This window comes from Anser brachyrhynchus (genome assembly GCF_964034855.1).
Source record: "Anser brachyrhynchus genome assembly, chromosome: 1".
NCBI classification, from domain to species: domain Eukaryota; kingdom Metazoa; phylum Chordata; class Aves; order Anseriformes; family Anatidae; genus Anser; species Anser brachyrhynchus.
In genome coordinates, this window is record NC_137694.1 from 166,846,289 (window position 1) to 166,871,301 (window position 25,013).

General features: G+C 35.3%; 1 protein-coding gene across 24 annotated transcripts in view; it reads left to right on the plus strand.

Annotated features, from left to right (window-relative positions):
* MYCBP2 (MYC binding protein 2) overlaps positions 1 to 25,013 on the plus strand; it is a 198,143-nt gene that overhangs the window by 70,784 nt on the left and 102,346 nt on the right. For 15 of the 24 annotated variants that reach the window (XM_080576146.1, XM_080576157.1, XM_080576166.1 and 12 more), the window contains exons 18-28: positions 649 to 756; positions 2,696 to 2,773; positions 7,571 to 7,690; positions 8,081 to 8,162; positions 14,182 to 14,299; positions 17,765 to 17,969; positions 18,357 to 18,510; positions 21,001 to 21,173; positions 22,251 to 22,376; positions 22,489 to 22,616; positions 24,414 to 24,505. In XM_080576146.1, coding sequence (XP_080432272.1) covers positions 649 to 756; positions 2,696 to 2,773; positions 7,571 to 7,690; positions 8,081 to 8,162; positions 14,182 to 14,299; positions 17,765 to 17,969; positions 18,357 to 18,510; positions 21,001 to 21,173; positions 22,251 to 22,376; positions 22,489 to 22,616; positions 24,414 to 24,505 — 1,384 coding nt within the window. Of the gene's footprint in view, positions 1 to 648; positions 757 to 2,695; positions 2,774 to 7,566; positions 7,691 to 8,080; positions 8,163 to 9,936; positions 10,061 to 14,181; positions 14,300 to 17,764; positions 17,970 to 18,356; positions 18,511 to 21,000; positions 21,174 to 22,250; positions 22,377 to 22,488; positions 22,617 to 24,413; positions 24,506 to 25,013 lie in introns of those variants that run through there. The other 9 variants (XM_080576165.1, XM_080576158.1, XM_080576156.1 and 6 more) reach the window with 3 other exon arrangements.

Genomic DNA, 25,013 nt, shown 5'->3' on the forward strand with positions numbered 1-25,013 from the left:
TTTCTTCAAATATGAATCTTCTCTTGAAGATTTGACTTTTATATAGATGGGAAAGATTCAAAGAATAACTTAAATAGATTGCAAGATTGATAAGTAGATCAGAAAAACAATCATATCTGAATAATTTTATTCATGGAACCAGTTATTTTTGGATTGCTGTTTTCTTTATAATTGATAAATGAATTTTAAATATGGTAATGACAAACAGTTGTGTGGTTATGTTGTTCTTTAAATTCAGCGCTGATATGGTGATATTGTTCCAAATTATTTTTTTGAATGTAGGATTGTAGGAAGTAAGATGTGATAATTAATCTTTTATACTATTAAATACCGTAATATATATTTGCTATCAAATTTTACTCCACTGTGAGTCTGTGTTTCCATTACAGTTCCATTACAGTAAAGTTGCATACTTAAAAATTCAGGTAAAGCTATCATTGTGGGATGTTCACTGTTTCTTTGCATAATATTTTGGTCTTATTATCAAGAGATAATGAATTTCTTTTCATTGGGGCTTTTTGAATTTAGACAAACAAGATTTATTATATAGTTACTTTTTTTTTTCATTGCTTTTAATTTGAATTTTGTTTAACACATTGTTTCCATGTTGTGAGCTTTCCTATGCATGTGCAAAATGTTTCTCCTCAGGCCCCCTTGTATTTCCTGGTCCTATTTTTATGAACCATCGAGAACAGGCTCTAGCCAGAATCAGACCCCATCCAGCACAGCTAAAGCATAAACGGGACAAGCACAAAGGTATTTGGACTTCCTTTTCGGCTAGGGTGGAAATAAGCCAATCCTCCCACCTCACCTCTTCATGCGCTGAATCTGTCTTTTCAAAGAAATGCACAAAATGGCTTCTGCCTTTCTTCTTGTTAGTACTTTGTTACCTGAGGAGAAAGAGAAAGCATTTACATGTTGACTTTTTTTTTTTTTTTTAAGTGTAAATGTTTGGTAGTCTGCATTATCTTCGTTTTCCTTTCTTTTTTTTTTTTTTTTTTTTGGATGAAATATGCATTGCTTTCCTGTGTCTTTTCTCATTTCTGAGGTTGCCTCATTTCTAAGGTTCTTTCATTTGTAGGAAACTTTCACACCTTCTAGTGACTCAGCTGTGACATTAGCACTGTTAGTGTTTTTGTTTGTTTGTTTTTGAACTTATGTGCAGTATATCTGGGGTGATTTCCTTTAACATAAATTCTATACTTGCTAATTCTAGCATAGTTTTTCATAGGTATGTTGTCTATTAACAAACCTTTTTTAAAGAAAGAAAATATTTAAAATAATGTAAATAACACTTTTTTTTGCTAGCTTTGAATGGGGAAAGTATAAATCAGAGTACAATTTTTACGTTGCAATATTCATGAACTATACAGTTCTTTTTTAGAACGTAAGGAGTTATCGTTGATATTTCTGAAACCTTCGTATGTCTGGAAAGCCAACTCAGTAAACATTTAATTTCAAAGTATGTAATGTGTTTAGATGTGATTTTTTTTTTAAAGAGATACTATATTACTAAAAATTTCAGCTGAAGTGACTATAGTTGAACTGTATCAAATCTGATCATAGACTGTATGTATCTGTATCTGTATATAGATGTGTGTATGTATCTATTTATGAAGGAAGGATATGTTTGTGAAATGCAGATTACAGACCTGATCAAAGTAATCAGAAAGCTCTAAAATGGTGTGAGCCCAGAATGTTTCAACATTTTTAAAGAACAGCTAAAAAAATGTGAAAAGAATTAATGCAAGTTAGTGATTTGTATTTGGCATGTATAGAAACAACTTGTATGACAATTTGAAGACTTCTGGGATATGATTTCAGTGGGGGAGAGGGGTGATAGGCCTCCATAGTTGTGAACATACCTGATAATGAAATTATGTCAAGTTTTTTTTAGGGGATTGAAAACAGAATCTGGTCCTTTTTTTTTGCATAGTATCTTTCCAGTCTCTCTGGATCATCTGTGCTTTACCACTTAATGGTTTAAATAGAATCTATCATAATCTCCCTGGGAGAGATTTCATGCTGAAAGGCAAATCATACAAAACCTGAGTGCTGTCATTTGAGTGACACTTGGCTGATAACCAATTTTCTTGAACTGGGTACTTCTGCTAGTTATACTGCATGCAAGCCCGTGACCCTATAGGAAAGTGCATGAAGAAGTATGTTCATCCTGCCTACTTCTTTTTTTGGCATGTGTAAGTAGTTGGAGCTCTCTTTAGCTCTGAGTAGCTACATCAAATATTTCCTTATAAGAGGTATTTGCATTAGTCACAGTTTGAGGTTTGCATGATTTTTTGGAGTGTGGTAGCACACACAGTGCACAAGCCTGCATTGCTGAAGGATTTTGTCAAATACACTCTGTAGAACTGACAAGTTATTTTTCCTTAAGGAAGGCCATATGTAAAGAAATTCTCTGTTTCTTTTATTTTTTTCTGTCTTATGCTGAAGGGGTAAGGAAGTTTTGTCTTGAGTAATACCTTTACAAGTAAACGTTGAGAACCCTTCTCTGACCCAAAAGATGGCTTCCTGAAAGAAGGCCATAAATTCCACTAGAAACACCTCTTAACTTTCTAACAAAGGAAAGCTGGTGAAGTGGGTTGCTCTCAAAGTAATGGGTGAAAATCGTGGAGAAGATAAGAAATATACCTTATCTTAAAAGGCATTCTTCATTTGCTTCTCTTACTACATGTAGAAGATAAAATCAATAATCTCAAGCAATCTGAGGCAGGGACATTGACTTCAGGAAAAGGACACTCCAACATTGAAATGGGTATGCTCTTTTGTCTCACTTTTGAATGTGATGTTTTCCAAGCCAGCATTCTTACTTCATATGTTTCTGGTGAGGTAGTCTTTTAACAGTTCACATCAACCAGACTTCAAGATCTTGCAGGGAAAATGCGTTTCAGCTGGTAACATTGATGAGGCAAGGACTAGACTTGCTGATAGCTGTTCCTGCTTTGCAGTCTTCAGCTGCATATCTTCTCCCAATAATGATATTTATTTAAACTTGAATGTGAACAGCTTCTTCAAGGCTGACAGTTGTGGTCTAATTTAAAAACTTGTACATTGTACATTGGTATATTATCAAATCTACATGGCTTTTATTTGTGGAATTATTCTGTTGAATTCTTCAGTTGAAAGCTCCTTTAACTTTATCATGAATAGCCATTATCTGGAAAGCTTGCCACTGTCATCCACTCATTTCACATTTACAGGGTCTGCATATTAAGATCTTTCTTATTACAAAAAAATGTGTATTAAACATAATTGTAATCTTTCTAATTTGTGTCTGCATCTTCATCACAAATAGAAAGGAGTAGGCACCACCTTCTTTGGTAATCATGGAGTGCTTTGAAACTAAGAAGAGAAATCAGCTGGTCCTTCATCCTCATTCTATAACAAGATAGTGACTTCCCAGTCCATATCTCCAGTCCCAGGGGACATTATCATCGCAGATCTTGAGTAAACAAGATTAAAGTCTGCAGAAGTCTGTACATTTTTCAACTATAGAAATCAACTGAGTGGAAATTAAAAACAAAGTAAGCTCCTTGAGTCAGTTAAGGTTCTGTAGCAAACACTGCCTTTTTCCTGTATTTTGAAGTAGTGGTAATACAAATAATAATAATAATAATCCAAAGAATATGAAAACAAATACCAGAAGGACAAAGGTTAGAAGAAGCTGAAATTGTAGGGATGGAACAAGTTATATAACAATGATTTTGTAAATGCTAATCCAAAATTGTCAGTGTGTTCAAGAAAATTTATGTTCTACTTTTTAACTTTAAGGGTAAGGAAAAGAGAGTTTGAAGTACTTACTAGAGAAAAACACTTAACAAAACCTGCTCGCCAGTACTGGTACAAAAATTTAGGATAGAATTGTTGCTATTGAGTTTGTAATTAGAATGCAAATACATTACCACATTATCATAAGTGTCATGCACTTGAGATTCTGCAAGTCAGATTTCACCCAAGCTCTGTAGCCACCTCTCAGGTATTCAGTGGACTTGCTTATTTTTCTCCCCTTGTAGGAGGAATGATTTTTACAGCCAGAGTGTGTTTCCTTTCCCTCCTGTACCTCCCACACTGTAGCTATAATATTGCTTACAGACGTTTCAACTAAAGTCTGTGGTGGACAGTAAAGCTGCAGTCACAGGCTGATTTGTTCCAGTAATGTGGTATATAGAGCCTGTAGATACTAAAGCATTGAGAACATCCTGTGAGGATTGAACATCACAAATACTAACCAGTAACTTGACTGATAGGCATTTATTTAGGTAATCTCTGCTGAACTTAAATAAAGATTCATTGACAAATGGTGCGGTATTATTAAGAGACAGTTATTCTATGAAATTTTTATGTACACAAGTATGTAGAATTAAAGCTTTTCATCTGTGGGGAGAAGAACCACATTTAACATCCTTGGAAGCACTTTTTCCCTCCTCTAGAAATGGTCCATGAGAAAAAAGCAAATATATCACCCTTCCTGTAGCAGCGGGAGACCAACAAAATGGTTTGCCTCAGGTCTGGGCCCAGGTTCTGAGGTGCCGTTCTGTAAGGTATTTTTTTTCTCCAGAAGAACTCTCATCTATAGCTCATGACTTCACTTGCTTTTAGAACTGATTGAGTTTTTTCTTTGCTGCTGGAAAACAGTGGAGAGTTGGATTTTTTTTGTTTGTTTTTGTGGTAGCAATATTAACCAGAAGAGCTTTTGAGCACAGGGGAAAAGATTGTCTTCAGAAGCTCATTTCCCTAAGGAAAAGGGAGTTGAAGGGTGTTTTTGTGTGTTGTTAATAGTTATACCACTTAGCACACTTTTCTTCCCTATGTGTGTAAGGTATCCAAGTTGAAAAAATAGCATTGTGAAGTTGTTCATAGCACCCACCCCTCAGTGATGACAGCAGGAAGCATTTTGGAGCTTTCCCTCAGTGCTTTCTTCTCTTTCATAGAGATGAAAGAGACAAAGTGGAAGTCTAGTTGGGTAACACTGAAAGTACTAACTTTCTGGCTTGAAGAGTAATCTCTGCTTCATTAGTGTTTCTTTCTGTGCTTTCCCCTTTAGGTTGCTTTGATATTACTTCTAGTGAAATGAGTATGTGCACAATTGTTTGAAGAAAAGCAAGCATGTGTCTCCATAGTTACATTTGTTCATCAAGACACATTCCATTCCTGCATTCTTAAAGACTTTGACAAGTTAGCTTTGGAACTCAAAAGTCCCAAGTCTGTAAATCTTTTTCCTTTAAAATAAATCTGTTTCTTGGATAAGGAAATGCAGAAAATTATTTTCATATGAATGTTCTTTTCTCTACATCGTACACAATACTATTTAGCATTTGCTTATGCATAATATGGTATCATACTATGCTGTGTGTCTAGTTGTTTTCATTTTGGGAAGCACATACAGCCCCATCACATACATAGTAGACGTGCCTTCCTGGCAGATGACTGTTGCAAAGTGCATTTGCACAGTGGGAGAGCTTATATTTGTCAGCACAGCCGTCAGTGATGGAGGAGGAAAGACAAGGGGCCACAGGTGACCATTGAGAACAATTCACTTTGCTCTGTTAGAAAAGTATGTGTGGAAGAGGGAAGCAGTAAGTAGGCTGCTTCCTGAATAAAATATATGGTGGCAATATTAGCCCTTAGAACCATCTATTGATTACTTTGTCATATACAGTTTAATACAAAAGTTGGTGTAAAAAGTTGATAGGTATTTGAGAAGTAGCCAAATTATTAACTGAAATAGTAGAAGCATGTTAAAGCAGAATTATATGACCAGAAGAAATACATGTTTTTTCAGTTTTTTTTTTTTTTGCCTTTTTTACCTTTTGTTGTTGTTAAATAGTCTCTTTGTATTCACTTTTTTTTTGTTTTCTTACAAACAAATGTGCAGACAGGCCTTCAGAAACATTTCTTCTAACGTGTATACAGTCTGGTAGTACCCAAGTGATACTATTGGAAAAAAACTCAAAATTCCCATGGTATTTATGAGATCTAGACAATTTCTTGACTGTGTCTCCATTTCACACATACCCAACATGGAGTGTTGGTGTAGATCTTTTGATGAAGGCTGCCTGTGTTTTAGAATGGATATGTTACTTATTCTGTTAACCTACTTCTTTAAAAGCATTACTTAATACCTCTGTGCATCGTTTCTATACAGATGCAAAGTACATGGAGATTCATTTATCTTCTGTACCCAGTCATCACTAGAAAATACCTTTTTTTTAAAAAAAAGTAAGATTTGTTATTTATTTATTCATTTATTTATTTTGTGATGTGTTGAAATTACTTTGAAAGATTTGCAAGTTCTTAAGTACTATGTGCACACAGTAAATAACAAATGCTCAGAGTTCAGACTTCCACTAACAATTGTTCAGGAAAGCATGTAGAAACATTTAATACAGATCTGAATTAACAACACATCAAAAGCTTTCAGCAGCAGTTGCTTCTCTGTATGAATTTTGTTAATAAGGTAGTAGTAATTGGTCAGAATTATCACAGAAGCAGTGTAGAATCTCTTGGGTGCACTTACTTTTCACTTCATCCCTTTTCTCCTCATTCTCTGTGCTAGAGAAACCTCTAGTTTAAAAGGATTTTGTAACAGTAGCTACAGGTGTGTTTACTTGGCCCACTTTGGTAATGTGTGTATACTGCAGTCATATATGACATTGGTCATTACAGAAATGCACTTTCTTCAGAGCTTTTGTTGCCAGCTTCCTTCACAGATATAAGTGTTTCAGTGGTGCTGAGCATGTTCTCTTTCTCTGTCATACTAGTTTCCTGCTGGTGTTATGAAACCACCTTCCTTTGTGACCCTGTGACAATATAGTTTAATTACAGTCTAGTTAACAAACATCTTTTTCCCGAGATAGTGGCTTTCAAGAAGTTGATAAATAATACACTTACTTGTCACTTCTGTACTGTTATCTGATGCAAGTGCTGTTTGATTATAGGAACTAATGATGCACTGCATACTTAATAACAGAAATCAGAGAAATGTCTAAAATTCATCATAGACCAGAAACAGACGTGGTGGTAGTGGGTATATCAGTGTTGTTAGAGATTAATTGTGTAACTAATTGTTAGTTATGTAAAGCAGGGCCAAGTTGGAGTCAAGTGAAATCCTTAACAAATAGATATTGAATAAACCAGACCAGGCTATACCTCTTGTGTTCAAGTACAGTACTTTCTGTGTAATTCTTGTTATCTCCTTGAAGAACAAAAGTGATGGTTATTAAGCAAAACTTCTGAAGTTATTTCACTTTCCTGTTTTGCTCATCATTTTTTTTCCGCTCTTCAGAAGTTTCTGCTTTAGAGGATGTGCTATTTTCCTTTTGTGTGTGTAACTTTGATGCAGTAGATTGTTCAGGAGTAGAGCTTCTGTCTTCTTCCAGATGATTCCTTGTTCCTAATTCCTTTGATTACTTGTTTTGAGCTCTCTCTCACTATTCTGTGAGTTCTTTCTCCTACCTTACAAATGGCAGGGTGGGGATTATTGACTATTCTTGTTCTTCGTTCTAACATAACGTTTTTGGAAGACCTATATAATTACGAGTTTTGTTTATAGACGGAAGTGGAGAAAGAGGTGAGAAGGATGCAAGCAAAATCACAACCTATCCACCAGGGGCTGTCCGCTTTGACTGTGAACTGCGAGCTGTACAAGTCAGTTGTGGATTTCACCATTCAGGTAAAAATAAATAAATATGAATTATAGTGTAGATTCCTTCCCTCCTTTCCTCCCTTCCTTCTTTTTTGAAGTTTGAAAAAGGTTGCACTGTCATTTTGTAGTATACTACACTGTCCTTAACAGTGCAAGGCACCACAGAAATACCATATATGGAATTATATCAGAGCTTTTAAGCGATTTTTGAGCCATTTGGTAACAACTGCATGGCACAATTGTATCCCTGTGTAGAGATGCTAGCTGTGATAGGTTGTGGAAGATGGTATAGATCTTTTGGTGTTCCAGTAACAATTGGTATCTATTCTGCCTAGAAAGACTAACCAGCACTGGTGCAGTACACTGTTAACACATACATATCTCAGAAAAATATTGTTCTTTTTTGTTTGTTTTCAGTGGTTTTGATGGAGAATGGTGATGTTTACACATTTGGATATGGGCAGCATGGGCAACTTGGACATGGTGATGTTAATTCCAGGTAAGCCGGTAATTGCAAGGCATGACTGTGTATTGCTGTACTGCTGTATAAAAAGTGGCTAAGTTTCTCTGTTTCTCTGTAGCCAGGAAATGGGAAAACTCATATATTTTCCCAGTTAGGCTTTGCACTTACTCCCCATAACCCCCTTGGGTAGATCCACTGTTAGTAGTAACCATACTGTTGTACTGTGTAGGTAACTTGTTCCATATGTGAAGGCTTGTGTGCGTAGTTACTGGTATAGCTTCGATAATTGGGTCGTAAATGCTTCTGTCTCTTTATTTTTCTGTCCACATATAAGAGAATGACATTGAAATATCCTTAAGGTATCATTATTTCTGGAAAATATTGCATATGCAATAATTAAAATACTATGAGGTTATAAACTGAGATTAACCAATTTCTGTTATGTTACTGGCAGTAGTTTGCTTTTGACTCTTTGTTTTTAATTAGTTTCCAAAATTAAATCACTAGGTGAGTCTCAGCTGCACGTCATGGGCACTTACTTTACAGGTCAGCATGAGAATGACATGCTTTTTGTGGTCAGTGGAAATAGAGAAGTCAACAGAGTCTGGAGAACTATTTGACTAACCAGCTGCCACTTACCTAATTTAGATATATTGAATAGCTCTGTAAAATATATTGCCTTGATCTCCATTGACTACAGTGAGAGTACAGACAACTAAATACAGGTGTCTCTAATGGGAAGCTGAATCTCACTCTTAGTATCTCATCTGCTTATTGAAGTAGACAATCAATGTCTTGCAGTAAAAGGAAATACAATAGTGTTCTTTGGGTATGCCCATATACCATATATGTGTAAGACGTGATTTTTAATAGTAGGGATTATTGAGGCTTTGTGTATGTCCAGTAATGCCCAATATCCTTATATAAAAGGCATGTAGAGGGAGCATCCATGACCTGTCCTCAGTTCTTTCTTTTGTAACAGTGAGATGAAAATTGCTTGAACGTCTATCCTCCTAATCTCTTTCAAGACTTCCAAATAATCTCTTTTGTCAAGTTTCTGAAGAAATCATCTTCTTCTTAAATCTTTCATTGCATTCACTAAACAAAGGGAGAGAGGGAAGGAAGAATGAAAGTTTACAAGAAACATTACTTTGCATTGGCTGCTGTGCCGAATTGTAGTCTCTGAACTGTTACACTTACTCAGCCTGCATTGGACTGGTGAATGCTGTCCCTGTTTCTGCCTATAATAGGGCCACATCACAGATAAGTCTTTTTCGTTCCTGGAAATTCATGGATACTTGAAGCTGCAACTGCTTTAGCAGGCAATTCAAGTCACTCCTAGGATAAGGCTAGTTGTTCTTTTAAAGACTGAAGAGATACAAAAAGCAGTGGCATTTGTACTGGTAGCTTACTGTCTCCCATTTCCAACTTAAATCAAATCGCTTGGGTTTTTTTTTAAGGCATCAGGGCTATCTGCACTATTTGTCAGAATTCCAGGCGGTAAACGCCGCATCTGTTGCTTATTTAGACAGAAACTGGATGGAGACCAAATGTAGTTCCAAATGAGATCCTAGAAGAGAATGTGAAACATCCTGTGTCAAAAGATAGTGCCTGACCAGGCCTAGAAGCTGAGGAGCAGCTTGGCACTGACCTTTGTATCATTCTACAGCAGATCCTAGACAGTGTCTGAAAAAAGCATTGAAGAAATTTGGAATATGTCCTGTGCATGAGAACTGGCTGTAGTACTATATTGCTGTTTAGCACCATCATTCAGATGATGATTTCCTCATTGATGTACTTCTTTTTCCAGCTTTAAGTAGAGATCACTCCTCTGTCCTCACAGTAAGGGACTCAGAGAAGGAAACAGGGAATCCTTATGCAGAGTTCCACCTCAGTTGGGACGCAGTGGTGCTGAGATGGCCAGCTCCAGCCAGGTCAGTGGTATGTCAGTCATGCAGTGTGTCACATTGCCTGTATTGACCTCAGGAAGACCATCGTCTTCTGAATCCAGGAACTGATGATCTTCTGTGTTTCCAGGAGAGGGGAAAAAAAAAAAAAAAAAAGGAGATACTGTTTAGGCAGCCTAGCTAATACATGGTGGCCCCTGAAATCAAGAACCGACAGGACAAATGCAGCAACTTTCATTTTCATCTGAGGGAGCCATCTTCATTACCAGATGATGTAATGATTGAAGTTTCTGGGCAGCAAGTGATCCTTTCAGAGACTTCTGTCTTTCACTGTAAAGATTTAGTAGTGAGTCTTGAAAATGCTTAGCTATTTTGAATTCTGCACAACTGTCTAGACATGTCGTATTCCTTAATTAAGGGGATTCTGGACTCCTCGTTTAGACAGTGATAAGCACCACAAATTCTTTGTACTACTACAGAAAGAATAAGGCATGTTACATGCCCTAAAAAGACTTCAGACTATCTTCTGTGTTCACAAGCAAACAAACCAGCAGATGAACAGGATGACGTGATTCTCAATAAACCGTTAACAGAACTGAAATGGTGTGGAGGAACAAGCAATATGCACAGGATGGTGTTGTTTTTTCTTCAGCAAAGACTTCAGTCACTCACAGATGGACAACATACAGAAGCAAGTGATCTGGTTCCTGGGAGACCATTTTTTCCATATCAGTATGCTGGAGCATATCAGTATGCTGAGGCTTTCTGTTGTAAAATCCACAGCAGTAGATGTTGATGAGATATTTGCTACGTGAAGGATTTGACATCCCCTGCTCTTCAAACTAGATCCTGAATGGGTGGATAGAAACTCAGTGGAAGCAAGAAATGCTTTGCGTATCTAGTATTGGTTAAAAATTGTGCATCTTGTGTTCGCATAAGCAAGGAACTGTTCCTTGGTGATGCTTCTCTCAAGAAAGTGTGACTTAAAACTTCAGGATCTTTCTGTTACTGTTCAAAGTTTGCTTGCATTTCTTGTACCTACCGTTGCTTTCAGCACTTCTTTAGCAAGCACATAATGTGGCAGTCAAGCTCCAAAAATGGAACCACAGAAGTAGAACAAACCTGATGTATCTTTGCTTCCGAAGGGTCAACAATGACATGGAAGAAATACTTGAGCATACTTTCCATGGACAGTCTGATATGTTCTATGAGAAGACAAAGGGTAAAGACTACTCTATTATCTCTACAACAAAACATGTCCCATAAGACTATTTCCAGCTGCATTGTCCAGTTATTTTACTTCAGTAGTGCAGGTCTTACTTAAATCTTTTCACCAAGCTTCCATTTACATCTAAAATCTAAAGATCTCCACTTTGTTTATTTTTTTAACCCCTATACTGTCCATCTCTGCCTGCAATTTACAGAAGTTTTCCTTTGACACGGTACACAGTAACAAATAGCCCACGCTGAACCTGATCTTACAGTACCACGGTCAGCAGCCCCACGTGAAATGTTGTGCACCTGCCAGCCAGCTATCGGCTGGGCATCTACCATGGACAGCTATCATTCAGACACCTATTGTGGGACGTCTTGTCAAAGATCACATCACATCTGCTGCCAGAAATGCTTACCCTTCAGGACAGAGGAAGGTTTCACTGGGGGTAGCCTAAATTGTATCTGGACTTTTTGCAGGATCCTGAGTTAGCTGGTGCATGTGTATCTGCTGCTTTTCATTCAGCAATATTAAGTTTTCCCGAGGGATCTCAGGTTGCTATTTGTATAGCTGAGCTTGGTCTTCTATGATTGATCTCTGTCAAGTGCCTGTGTCATATTCAGAAGCCCGAGAAACTGTGATTTTGACACAGTGTCCTTCAACTCCTTCTGAGAAGAATACTTCTCAAATGCAGAAAGAGTGCTTCTCAAAACTTTGCCCAAAGGGTCTCTTAGATTTTTAAGTGTCTACATTGCGGTTTTCTATGTTGAGTTTCAGTGGATAGGAAAGTAATTGTATCACGGGTTTTAAATTCCATATAAATCAGTCTACTCTGTTTATTGTATTTTTCCAAATTCCTCTTAGTTTTATGAAGCAAAAAATATTACTCTTATGCAATTTTACTGTATTTTTCGACGTGGTTAAGTGTCTTTATTCCTATTAATTTCCACAGTAGATATGCTATAGTTAGCCATTCCAAAATTGGGTGATCTTAATAAAAGGGCTATAGAAAAGTATAACATGCTACATCTGTCTACTTTAGTTGCTTGTCCGCTTTTGCTCTGCTGTTACTAAGCAAATATCATACTCAACAGTCAGATAATATAGCTGATAGATGGAGTAAGATTTGTGTTTGTGTTTTTTTTTTTTAATGTAAATTGTTGTATTTATTTGTCAGAGTAGACATCATAGTGGTGAGATTAGAGGCTAATACTGCTTTCTGGCCATCTGTACAAAGACACTTTTGTGAAAATTTTTCACTCTAAGAGGAATGTTTTTACAGTAGTTTTTAATTATTATTTTTTTTTCTGCTTCAGTACCTTTTTGAGCTTTCGTAAAGTTGAATTGATGGTTTGAATGATTGAGGGTGAATAATATCCCTCTAATGTTCCTTCTTTTTGTAAACATTTCATCATTTCTGCTGCCAAACTTAGCTCTGTACGTGTGTAAATTATCTTCCTGGTGTCCAAACCCTTGTGCTTTTAGGCCAACAAAGACTTACAAATTTATGAATGTCATGTTTTGTGTCCTCTACAAATTCTGTGCTGCTCTTCAGTCTATCTACTTCCACCACAGTCACCCACTGTAAGCAACTTTCTCCATAAAGGAATCAATTCTTTCTGTTATATGTGTTCCCTCTCTTTCAGGTCATTATTCTGTCTTCATACTACATTCCTCTGTTCCACATTTCCATGTGTCCACATCTTCCCTCCTCCTACCCTTTCCCTTTAGAACATACAGTGTCTCTTCTTCCTCCTACTTTTTTGCCTGCATTGTAGCCAAAAGCAGAACATGCAGGTAACCCCTCTTTTTCTACATCAGCTGCTAAAGATTTGCTACGTAAACATGGGCTGACACTTCTTTATTCCCGTGTAAGACAATCTGTTCTTATTTTATTAGATTAAGTTATTTTTGAAAGTGCATGCAAGTAAGTATATATAGTGCTGCGATTCCCTAGGGTTAGAGTTCCCAAACATGGAGTTATTCTGGAGTCACTTGTTTATCAAATTCACAGTCCAAAATGATTTTGAAGTGTAGGTAGACATTCATTATAGGACTCAAATTCTGGTACAGTTCTTACAGTATCCTGTTCATTTCATTGTGATTTATATAAAAATTTTAGTTGTAGTGTCTCACAGTTCTTTCTTTTTGTCTCTCCTGCAATCTTTCTTTCTTTGCTTCTTGCTCATGCTACTGATTTTTTTTCCTTTATTTTATTAAAATGGTAAAATGATTTTCTTATACCTGTCCATATTTGGGAGGCACAAATATTTGACTTTTCCAGATCTTTATTCAGAAAAACAGTTTGGAGAGGATTGTTCTTTCTCAATTCTGTGAATTTGATGGAGAGTAGGTTTTTAATTCCTTAATCTCCATTAGAAAGTTGCTGGAGGTGGGTGGACCCTTTCTTTTATAGTTCTCTAGACAGCTATCTCAGGAGGGCCATAGCAGTATTGCTTCTGGTCGTTGTACTAGAGTACCACCCACATAAGGCTTTGATCACTTCATAAAACAAACAATTTTGTTAAGTACATAACCAACATCCTCACCACAGATCTTTTTTAATGCTATAATTCATTGCTCTATATTTTATATGCCTATACACACACGCATATATATTACTGTAACTACAGTAACAGAAATGTAATCCTACAATCATATAATTAACCATTTTTATTCCATGACAATTCCTGAGTTTAGTTGAAAAAGGTACTTGATCTGGTTCTCTGTAACAAGAAGGTAAAAACTTAAATATCCGGTACAGTTTTTCAAGCTTCTGTTCATTTAATAAGTAAGATGTTGCTTGACTCTGGTTCCATGTAGTATGTGAACATAATGAATATATTTCAGTTAGCGAAATCGTAGTAATACTAGTGTATACGTTATATGTTGCATAAGCATGTATTGATACAAAATTAATTTATTTTTGATATAGGGGATGTCCTACTTTGGTGCAAGCATTACCAGGTCCTAGTACACAAGTTACTGCCGGAAGCAACCATACAGCTATTCTCTTAACGGATGGCCAGGTTTTCACATTTGGAAGTTTCTCAGTAAGGAAATAATAATGTTTACTTATGGGAATATACTGATAATCAATGTATTGCTCAGAGGCCTTTCAAAATTGTTCACTTATACTTGCAAGCATAGAACAACTTATGGATTCTGCATGTCTTTTATGTCTATGTCTCATGTTTAAAAATGGGGCCTCTAATATTGTTGTGTTTAGAAAAGCATGGTACCAGAGATTCTTGGCAGTTTTGAGGTGGAACAGTTTTCTCAAATTCTTTATTGTTACAAGCTCCATTGCAAATAAGTATCTATTGGATATTCTATTACCTGCATTAGCTGGAAAAATAACAGGGTCACCTTTTCTTCCATAGAAATGGCCATGAATTGCAGAAGTTGTACTTACAATTAAGGATAAATTATTGATCAGTATAACACAGCATAACTCTGGTACTTTTCTTTCATATCCATCTGGCACATACTCCCCCATGTCCATTGGGATCAATTTATATTTTCACTGAATAAGCACTTCAACATCATTTAATCCCCCTTCATCCTGACTTCAGGGCTTTATTTCACCTTGTCCTTGAAATGCTCCCTCACCACAGCTTTTCCAGGGTAATCTGTTGTTAGTATTTTCCCCAGAATGTTCTTTTAACAAAAACTAGAGTTTAGAATTGGTTTTATATGTTTTAAAAACAATGTACTGCCAAACACAACAGATACGTCACCTTTTGGAATCTGTATCTTTTTACAGAAAATGCGAAAAAAATGAAGATTGAAATTTTAGAATTGAAAATTCCATTTTTAATTAAAACTGTGCCCCAGATGGCTCTTACATTAGTTAATATTTGTTGTTTTTCAGACTTTGAGTTAGACCTTCAGTCTTTGTCAAAAGTGACTTGGGTGCATAAAGGCTTAAACTTTGTTGACTTCCAGTGAAACTTAGCCCCTGAACATCCAAATTCACTTTGAGAAATAGGATTTTAAAACCTGTCTGTTGATTGAGTCTTTTTCTTAAAATAAATAAATAATAAATCACCCAGAAACAAAAAAGGCTTTGAGGCCGTATTTAGACCACCTGTTCTATGTCTTTACTCTTATCTAGTCTTAATACTATCAGACTGTAAGTTTACTGAGAGTCTTATGAAGTCAGGCAAGCCCAAGAGCAAGCATATTATTTGTAAATGTCTTCACTAAGCTTGCTTGTTTACAGTTTGAAGTATTCTCTTATGGCATACAGTTTCAGTTTCAAATAAAAATTTGATAAATAATTTCTAAATAGGCAAAAATTGAGATGAAAGCAAAAAAGGTAAATTTTTCGATACTGAGATTTTCAGGAAATAGTTTGCAAAATAAAAAGGTATGTTACAATTTGTCTTATTTGCTAACATGGTTTTAGTTATGACTGAAGTGTAAGGGGAAATTGAGACCGATGAATATGTATAGTTAAAAAAAGGGGGCTGTACAATTTCACCTACCTAGAGGGATGCACATTAGTATCAATACATATAGAAAAACTTTACTGAAAATTAACTTACTAGTTAATACTGTATTCATTTAACATGTAAATAAGCAGGAAAAAGAATATAAGTAGTATGTGTCAGTGCGTGTATATTCATTATACATGCATTACATACATACAATATAACTTAATTGTTTTTCTTTCTTGGTTCAACTTTAACAAGTTCCTGATGGTGAATATGTGAATAGTGAATTCTCTTCATTCAAAATTAGTTCAAATGTAAACTTTAAAGACTGGACCAAACTTCTAAATTAGATTATCCTCATCAGTCTCTTCGTTTGCATTTGTCTCTCCCAAACAAAAGTGGTGGTTTTGCTTCAGTATGGAATATAGTGAAAGGATATAGTGAAAGGATGTTGGTATGTCAAAAACTATTAAATATGCTTGAGAAATGGTCTTATAGTATTGTGTGTACTTATTCTTCAGGTTTGGTAAACTCAGGAGTATAGAAGTAATTTTATTTTCAGAGGTTGTCAATGTGGAACTTTTCTTTTAGCAATCTTGATGTTTTAAATTAAAGAAACTATTGATTGGTGAGGGAAACTACATGGAGTTAGAAAACTTGCAAATTTTGTTTCTGCAGGGAGGTATTGCAATTCTTGGAGTGCCATATTGGTTTGTCTTCCTATAGCAAATACGTATTTGTAGAATTGACATCTCAAAATTCCAGTCCATATTCTCAGTTGTGTATTTGGATTTTATGATGTGACTTCTCAGTTAGATGTGAATAAGCTCTCTCTGAAACTGAAGCAGAGATTGGAATTGTAATTCTCTGTTCTACGGAGTTTCCCACAAATCTGCAATTTTAGGCATTTTTTATTCCCCCCACCCTTTTTTTTTTTTTTTTTAATTCTTGGCTTTATGAACTTTATACATGAAGCTCAGTTTGACTGTGTTTCTGTTCAGGCTCACCTGTAGTTAATATTTAGTGTTATGTAGAAAGACAGATAAGTAACCTGCTGGGCAGAATGTATTTGCTGTACATGCAAGTTCTTCTCTTCTAGCATTTTAAATTATAAATTACCTTAACTTCATTGGTATTGAATTAATTTTCTTTGCCTGAGTGAAGTAGATGGAGTTTGAGCAGGTTTATTGCATTAGTTCTTTCTAGATTTTAAACTAATAAAGGGTAGATTTGGTTTAGATATAAGGAGGAAATTCTTCACTCAGAGGGTGGTGAGGCACTGGTACAGGTTGCCCAGAGAAGTTGTGGATGCCCCATCCCTGGAAGTGTTCATGGCCAGGCTGGATGGGGCTTTGAGCAACCTGGTCTGGTGGGAGGTGTCCCTGCCCATGGCAGGGGGTTGGAACTAGATGAGCTTTAAGGTCCCTTCCAACCCGAACTATTCTGTGATTCTAGGATTCTAGATACTTAGGTGCTTAGGTCCATCTTTCAGTTAGCTCGCTGTAGATTGGAAAGGCACCCTAGATCTTCAGGTCAGGATGTTAATGAGCATATTCAGGGGTGCTTGCTTAGGCACTTTATACTCTTTTAAGCTCAAATTTGATGTGCTAATCAATTTCTAGGAACTGTTAAGAGGTATTTGTTCTGTCAAACTAGAAGTCCATAGAAGTTCAGAACTGAATTTAATTTAGGCTGTCTAAATCAGTTCCTATCAATTAATTCCTTGTTTAGCACTGAGTTATTCAAATATTGAGTATTTAAATAGAATAAATGCTGTTATATTTGATTCTGAATGTGGAAATGAATGTTCTCCCTAATGGAGTGTTTGAGTTCCATTAAAAAACAAAAAAAAAAAAAAAAAAAGAAAAACATAACTGAATAAGGAGGGGAGAGTATTTCTCAAAAGCTTGCTTTATTTAAACATCTAGTGCTTCACTTAAAGTAGCCATTATTTTCTGAAGGTGATTTCATGGTAAGCTCTCTCTTCCAGATTACTTATTTTTTATGCTTTAACTGTGTAAGTAACCTGCTTATCTCTGAGACTTGGTGTTAATTACCAATTTTATATTCTCTCTATAGAAAGGTCAGCTTGGTAGACCAATTCTGGACATGCCCTACTGGAATGCAAAACCAGCACCTATGCCTAATATAGGCTCTAAATATGGACGCAAAGCAACATGGATTGGAGCAAGTGGAGACCAGACTTTCCTCCGGATCGATGAAGCTCTCATTAATTCTCATGTGCTTGCTACATCAGAGATATTTGCAAGCAGGCACATAATAGGCAAGAAATCTTCTAGAATATTTTAAATGCTTACAAAATTATTGGAGAAGAATCAGATTCAGGCATGCAAACAATAAAGGAGCAACAAATTGAAAAAGTGAATAGAGGGAATTAAAATATTTTAACTTTGTAGTTATGTTGAGCATGGCTCCCTTAGAAATGTAATTTTATTAAAAAATAATATTAAAATATTAATATTAACATTAAAAATATTAAAAAGTCAAAGCTTTTTTTGCACTTCACATTTTTTGCAATCTTACTATGGTTTATCATTTGCTGTAGCGGTATCTATTCTTCACTGCTACATTAGTGCTTCATGCATAGAATATGCCATGTAATGAGCGAAGTCTTTTTGTTGTTTTTTTATTTCTCTCCCCCTTGATCTAGGTTTGGTACCAGCCTCAATATCAGAACCTCCTCCTTTTAAATGTCTTCTGATAAACAAAGTAGATGGCAGTTGCAAAACGTTCAATGATTCTGAGCAGGAAGACCTTCAAGGTTCTGGTGTGTGTCTGGATCCTGTCTATGATGTTATTTGGAGGCAAGTGTGGATTATAGCTCTTAAAGTCATAGTATAGAAATCCTTTAAAAATATTTTGGGAGGCTGGAGATTTGATTATGCTCATTTCCTGAGTAAACAAAAAAAGCAGTTCTGAGTCTTCCATGCATCTTATTTTGCATTTTTTTTTTTGATGATTTGTTCAAGTAAGCCCCAAATGAACTCCTCCTACCTGAATTTTTGGATTTCTGTTCTTTTTTGCATGATTCTCATTCCAACCTCATGATGTTTAGGGAATCCCAGTCTATTCTACTCATTTTCTTTTTTATTCTTCCCTGGATTTCCTCCATCTATGCAACATTGTACTGACTACTTGAATTTTCTTGACATTCCAGTTTCCACAACATTGTGTCTTTCATCTTTGTTTTTCTCTCTCAAGCATTAGTGATTAAGACTTGAATAGGAGAAGGAGTAGAATAATGGTATTCTTTTCACCTCTGACATTTTGAGAGGATAAACTAAAGATACTTACATAGATAGTACAGGCATTCAAGTTACAGTTATCTTTGAGTGTTGCATTCAGTGGAGTCACTTACCAGGTGTAGATCATAAACCTTTGTTCCAAAACAGAATCATAACATCAAATGCTTCTCTAAAGAGTTATTTTATAGCTGTATTAGGCAGTATTTGGGACAGAGAGTTGAACTGATATCTGGGTGCAAGTGGTGGGTGTTTACACTTATTTTTGAAGACTTGGTCAAAACACAGTAATCACTTAAAAGTTAGAATAAAGCAGGGAACCAGCTAGTCAGTATTCATCTGGAAAAGATACTATCATGTAGGAGCATATCTTCAAAAGATCATTGTGTCCGTAGGCTACTTGCATTCTACTTTGGATGTCTTCATCCAAAATTGAGACTTCAGAACTTACTAGCCACTTAACATTGAAGCATGCATGTTTGATAGGCCTATTTCTTTATGACCTCTAAAATTCCCTGGGTGGCTGTAGTCCTGCATTGTGCACATCCCCAGGATTGTTGGAGTTTCATTCTCTAGGTACCATAAGTTCTTACTTAAATTATGGTGAGATTTGAAATAAAGAAGAGTAGCACCCACATCCCTTAAAGCCTTTGGTTGTGGTATTATCAGGATGATTAAAACACACTGAAAGGCCCAATTTGTGAGTTATTCCTGGCCATGAGAAAGCAGGAAGTTTCAGGGTGGAAAAAGGCAGGTGATGACACTCAACTTGATGTAAAACAATAATGGTTATTCAGCTTGACAAAGTTCAAACTCAAGTTTCACATTATAAGAAAGTAACTTAAAGATGATATTATGGGTAAATGTGGGTTGAGGTGTTGTTCTGTTGCCTTGCAAAAATTTGGAGACTAGAAGTAAATCTAGAACTTCGGGACATAACTATGAAGAATGGATTCTTGAAGTTTGCAGATTTATTTCTGTGTTATATTCCATACTTGTTTAATAGAAAATATTAAAGCAGTCTAAAGAAGAGATGTTAATGAATATGCCAATTGTTAGTGAAATATATGGTATATTAATTATAATTCCTGGGCAGTTTTATTCATGCCTATTTAAATGAAAGGGACAGTTTCTTTGTACAAACAGAGATGATATTCTTTACTTTTTAATTTTAAAGATTTTCTTCACAGTTCTGTGAACTTTTTAAGTTAGTAGTGTATTTGAAGTGGTTAAATCATTTCATGTATCTTTATTTACATATATGCATGTATATAAATTTAGACATTGCTAAATGATTGAAATCCTGAATACATATAGTGTCCTGTAATATCTTTAGTTAAAACTTTCCTTCTCAGTTACTTATACCATCTTAGTCCCTTTTGGATTTTTAGTACAGTGTACCAAGTGAAAATTTATTTCCTTCTTGTGCAGAACACTACATAGGCCTCTATCTTCTAACTGTTTCTTCCTTTTACATAGTGATATCAAAAACTTCATTTTCTTTTTGTGCATGTTGATCTATAGTATAGAAAGTCTTTGTATTCCCTTGTTTATGCTGCCATTTTCTATGATCCTTTAAAAACTCACAATGGGATGTTATATATTCTAAAAGCCCAAACAAAATATGTGGATTTCTCAAGATGTTTTTAAACTTGCTTAAAGGTGAGTAGCTTTTTTACTTTCACTTGTCATCTTTATCATTCTTGAGCACATCTTCCATTATGTCTAGTACTTTGCTACTTAATTCATGCTTCTTAATAGATGATACCATTTTAATATTAGGTTTGAAAAGTGCCTAACATTTTCTACAATATGCAAATCCATAATATGATCGTTTGACTTGAAGTACAATAAGAATGTTGTCTCTCCATTTGCCTAGTGTTAAGCTAGTAAAGCTTATATGTATTTGGTGTAACGATGTTCACTTTTAAGAGTTTGTACTGGAATATCTACATTTTACATTAAATAGCTTATTTAATTATCGGTTAGTTTTTTGTATTTTTTTTAGTAGGTGAAAGGGCTTTTTTTTCACTCTGTTTTGTCTTGCTCTAGGTTTCGACCAAATGCTAGGGAACTGTGGAGTTACAATGCAGTAGTTGCCGATTCCAGACTTCCCTCAGCTCCAGACATGCAATCCCGGTGTAGTATTTTGAGCCCAGAACTTGCTCTACCAACAGGTTCCAAAGCTCTAACCACCAGATCTCATGCAGCTTTGCACATTCTAGGTACACATTTATAGTTGATAAGTCAGAAGCTTAGATGAAATAGACGCATTACTTAATGTATAAATGAACTGTAATGTAACAGCTTTCTGACTTCTTTTTTTTTAGTTAAAATCTTTTAATTTTTCACCATTGTTCTTAACACTTATGATCTGGCTGACATTCATTAATTTTAATCAGAATAATTTTCTTCAGACATCTTAATGATGCTAGATGATTTTAGAGTTCTGATGGAACCTGCAGAGGTAAGCAGAATACAGTAAGAGAGCTTCCTAGATAAACTTTTTGGACAGTCTGCAGTCAATACTCTTAAGTTAACTCGCAGTCTCAAAAAAAAACAGAAAAAGCACCCTTAAATGTGCAATTTTAAAATTAATTCAGTATCTGTAACTAGAATTACTTCTTGCAGCTTTGTATAGTCAGCCACTAAGAGTAATACGATCTCCTTTTGTAATCTAAAAAGCACACCAAAATGAAAAATAATCCTGTAGTATTCGTGTATAAACTGGCCATAACCAACATGTCCAGTGCTTCAAAGCACAGCTTTGGAAATTATTTTAGGTTACTTGCTCAGAGATTGTAATGGGTTCATTGTCCTGTGTGTTAGAGACAGGATAAATTTTAACTTGAACAGTATTTTTTGTGTTCAAGTTAGAATAAGGTGTCTTAGGTAACCATGTATACGAAGCATAAAGCCTTGTATGAGGGCTCTCAAATCTGCCAATTGTTCATTTGTTACTTCAGCTCTTTTTTTGTGGTAATATGGGAAGTAAAAGTAAAATCAACAAACAATGAGGGTGTTGCTGGCAATTTATTTACCATTAGATTAAATCATGTTTCTTGGTTATTCTGGAAATTGAATCAATTAAATGACTTCAATCTTCAATAGGAAACCTTCAGATTTTATAGCAGTGACCCATAACCTAATCAAAATTAAAATGATACTCAGTAGACTACATGTGGTTTAGGGACAAAGCAGCTATGTTGCTTTGATCTTCTTAACTAGGATTCATTTCCATTTCACTGACCATAATTAACAGTAAGAAATTTTAAGTGTTTCTTGGTTTTGCTTTCTTTTAGGTTGTCTTGATACTTTGGCTGCTATGCAGGACTTAAAAATGGGTGTAGCAAATACAGAAGAAGAGACTCAAGCAGTAATGAAAGTTTATTCTAAAGAAGACTATAGTGTTGTTAACAGATTTGAAAGTATGTACACAGTAAAATTTTATAGCATAAATTAATCAAGCTTATGGAATAAAAGACTAGGGTAGATTAACTGTATTTTTTTATTATTATTGTGTTTTTTTTTTTTCTTTAGGTCATGGAGGTGGCTGGGGTTATTCAGCCCACTCAGTAGAAGCTATCCGTTTCTGTGCTGATACAGATATTTTGTTAGGTGGTCTTGGTCTTTTTGGAGGTAGGGGTGAATATACGGCAAAAATAAAGGTAAGGTATTTGGTTTTGTTTTAAATAATTTTATGTCTCAAATTCAGAACGTTAGAAATGCCACCTGCAAACATGATTAATTTTATTTCTCAGTGAATGAGTAGTTTCCTGTATATTAAAAGCATTAGTAATAGAACTGGCACCAGGCTTCTTAGTGAGAAGTAATGAACCTTACACAGGTAAGGTGGATGCAGTAAAGAACTGAGAATTACTATTCTTAATTGTCAAGAATTGGACCATTCTTACATTCACTAAATGCTATGCCATCTTACGGGTGCCTGGAGCTGATACAGGAGTGAGTAAAGTAGTTCTGTGATCGTTTTCATGAAGCTCAGAAAATTTGCAGAAATTTTGTGTTGTGGGCTTCAAGTTAGAAACACATCCTGTGTCAGGATACATGGGGGACTGCCTTTCAAAAACAGAAAAAGAATGCTTATCAGTAGCTAGAATTCCTTTAGTACCAGCTGAACTGTTGCTTCCCACAGATGCTGCCATTTCTTTCCCAGACTGACCTCTGGATGGCTTTTCAGCTGGAATTCTTCAATTGAAAATGAATTGAAATAGCACCAAATGTACAACTTGTGTTTGCTTTGTGCTGAGCATAAAGATGATTAGGACTGGAGCATGTGTACTGATGTAAATAAATACATTGGTTTGGAATTGAAAAAAAAGCTCAAGCAAACACAGTGTGATTATAGGATATCATTATCATAAGATATCACTTCTGATAAATACCTTCTGTTCTTGCATTTAATAGGGATTTCAAAAACTCCCTGAAAGACATTGAAAAGGAAAGATAATAGCTGTAGGAGATTTATGTTTGATCTTTATATAAGAAATATGTTGCTGTTGTCATATGTTTGTCATTTAATGGGTAATTGAGTTTATTTTCCTGTTTTCAGATGAATAGGGCTACTAATTATTATGGTTTATTTTAGGGAAATTGATGGTATGTGGTTAGCATTAACATTTGTGTAAGACAACTGGAGATCTGAAATAAATAGTTGTAATTTATTCTAGTTTAATACAGTGACTAAGAATTACAAATGATTAAGGAAATCAAAGAAAGTTAACCAGAAGAGCATTACTAAGGTTTAAGTACTAAAGATTGTAACCCTGACAAAGCAGTCTTGTATTATTTGTTCAATTTGTTTCTGGTTGTCTAAGATTAGCTTATGACCATTTGTTAATGGTTGTCTAAGATTAGTTTATGACCAAAATAAGATTTGCCAGTCCTATCACAGATAAACTACATATTAAATAGGGTCTTACAGCACAAGTCATAGGTACATATTGTGGGCCTCTCTCAAGCTGATTGAATTGCAGAAGTGATTTTTGACTGATTAAGAAGCCCAAGTTCTTTTGAAAAGGGTAACATCTTTTGTCCTATTCAAGAACTGTTTATGATATTATTGACAGTCAAGCTGTCCCTTTCCAGATAAGCTGAGTATATATCCAGATAGAAAACCTTCATATTCAGCCAAACTTTGCCTTTTTTAGATTCTCTGTATTTGTCTTGTCTGCAAGATTTACAGAGTTTCTCCACTTAAGAATAGAATATGTTTGGGCATAAGGCTGGGAGATCAGTGTCAATTGCTGTTTTTTAATAGTTCATGACATTACAAAATCCCGACTTCCAGGTGGGAATTTGCCTCTCAGTGACAGTAACTAGCAGTTATTTTTGGGAAGGGGAAAGAATAGTATTGGACAGTTTCCGGAATACAAGACAGGAAAAAGTGGTGGTATGAAGTTTGTAACAGCTGAGACATATTTCTACCTTTTTTCTTATTCTACCAGTTGTTTGAATTGGGTCCAGATGGGGGAGACCATGAGACTGATGGTGACCTTCTTGCTGAAACAGATGTCTTAGCATATGATTGTGCTGCTAGGTAAGATGTTTCCCTTACTTACTTTTTACCTACTCATATTAAAAGGATGCTTTGAAAGATGAAAGAGTTTACCATTGAAATAATCCATGACTAATTCTTTCAATTCTTAAGTATCAAGACCCATGCATATAATACTGCTTTCTTAAACGTTCATGAGTAACTTCTAAGAATCTATGCATAAACTCTTGTAACTTACTAAAAAATTTACTCACTTACATTACTTGTAGTAATATGTATTAAATGTAGTTAGTTTTGTGTACATTTTAAATTAACTTTATCTCTCTTTATTGTTTGCATTTCATATCTGATTGTTTCAAAATGCAAGACCATGCTAGACGTAAGCATTTGCAGGTATTTCTGAATTTAAAACAAAGAAAAAGTAAAATCTACTACAGTGTTTTTCAACAAAATATTTTAAAATGTCAAATGTAAATAGATACTTGAGATTAATAAATTAATTCCCATTAATTTTCAGTTTTCTTTTATAAACAGGGTATAATTTGTTAAA